Consider the following 1373-nt stretch of genomic DNA (forward strand, 5'->3'; position numbering starts at 1 on the left):
GCTGCGGGAGGGTGGGGTGGGGGATTGGCTGAGGGGACTGAGGGAGGCGAGGGCTTGGCTGAGGGGCAGGAGCGTGCTGCTTGGGATGTGGACATGTGTTCTAAGGGGCATTCTCCTGCTGCCCACTTTGCAGGAGAGACAGGCTGGAAGCCACTGGGGAAGGAGAAGGGGTGAGTGTTTTGTCTCGGGAGCCCGGGTCTGGGGTGCACAGAGGGACCTGGAGCCTCAGACTGGTTGTCTCTCACCCCAGGAAGGAGCTGAAGGACCCCGACCAGCTCTACACAACCCTCAAAAACCTGCTGGCCCAGATCAAGGTAGGGAGACCAGGTTTCCATCCAGGATCCCTCCCCACGGCTGTGGCTTCATGACCCAGCTGAGGGGGTGGCGTGGGTGTGGGGAGGCTGTTTCCAGCTTGGCTCTTCTCTCCAGTCACACCCCAGTGCCTGGCCCTTCATGGAGCCCGTGAAGAAGTCGGAGGCCCCTGACTACTATGAGGTCATCCGCTTCCCCATCGGTGAGGACTCTCCGGCCTTCCCCTCCCTCCCTCCCTCCTTCCCTCTTCTGCCTGCACCTGCTCTCATCCTTCTGGGCCATGCAGGGCCCTGGGGCCCACCCTGGTGGACAGCCCCCCCGTTCCCACCACCTCTCAAAGCCACGGTCCTTCTCCTGCTACCCAGACCTGAAGACCATGACCGAGCGGTTGCGAAGCCGCTATTACGTGACCCGGAAGCTCTTTGTGGCCGACCTGCAGCGAGTCATCGCCAACTGCCGCGAATATAACCCTCCAGACAGCGAGTACTGCCGCTGTGCCAGCGCCCTGGAGAAGTTCTTCTACTTCAAGCTCAAGGAGGGCGGGCTCATTGATAAGTAGGCCCCGGTCCTGACCTGGGATGTCTCCACGTCAGATCTTGATCCTCTGGGATGCCCTGGCCCCCATTCCGACTCCCAGCTTGAGATGCTCCAACCAGGGGCCCTCCCGCCCTGACCCTGCAGCCTGGCTGGGACGCTCAGGCACCCCAAGCCTGTGGCTCGGTCCCAACTTTCACCATGTCTGAGAGACCTCCGGGGTCAGGGGCCCAGGCCTCTAGAGTGGCTGGTGACCAGAGGGTGAGCCCTGCCCAGCCCCGGTGGCTAGGAGTCCTGGGCCTGGCCCCGGTGGCTGTTTCCTGAAGGCCAGGACCGCTCTTTTAGTTCAAGTGAGTGGGCTTCGGGGCTGGAAGTTCAGTCCGGACTGAAGGGGGCATGCCTTGCCCTGCACTGTTCTGTCTGTCCCCCGGGGGTGGGGGGCACAGGGACCATTCATTCCCTGGCATTAATCCCTTGGAGGGAACAATAAAGCTCTTTTGTTTTCTCTGTGTGACAGTTTCTTCACA

General features: G+C 61.9%; 1 protein-coding gene across 1 annotated transcript in view; it reads left to right on the forward strand.

The window, feature by feature from the left end:
- Nucleotides 1-1353, forward strand: part of KAT2A (lysine acetyltransferase 2A) — an 8683-nt gene extending 7330 nt beyond the window's left edge. The window contains 4 exon segments of the mRNA XM_021707062.1: nucleotides 134-170; nucleotides 251-314; nucleotides 430-514; nucleotides 678-1353. Of these exon segments, the coding sequence (XP_021562737.1) occupies nucleotides 134-170; nucleotides 251-314; nucleotides 430-514; nucleotides 678-871 (380 nt within the window). The 3' untranslated portion in view covers nucleotides 872-1353.
- The last annotated feature ends 20 nt before the right edge of the window (nucleotides 1354-1373 follow it).

The sequence above is a fragment of the Carlito syrichta genome, unplaced genomic scaffold (genome assembly GCF_000164805.1).
Source record: "Carlito syrichta isolate Samal-C Ts95f unplaced genomic scaffold, Tarsius_syrichta-2.0.1 Scaffold316365, whole genome shotgun sequence".
Taxonomy (NCBI): domain Eukaryota; kingdom Metazoa; phylum Chordata; class Mammalia; order Primates; family Tarsiidae; genus Carlito; species Carlito syrichta.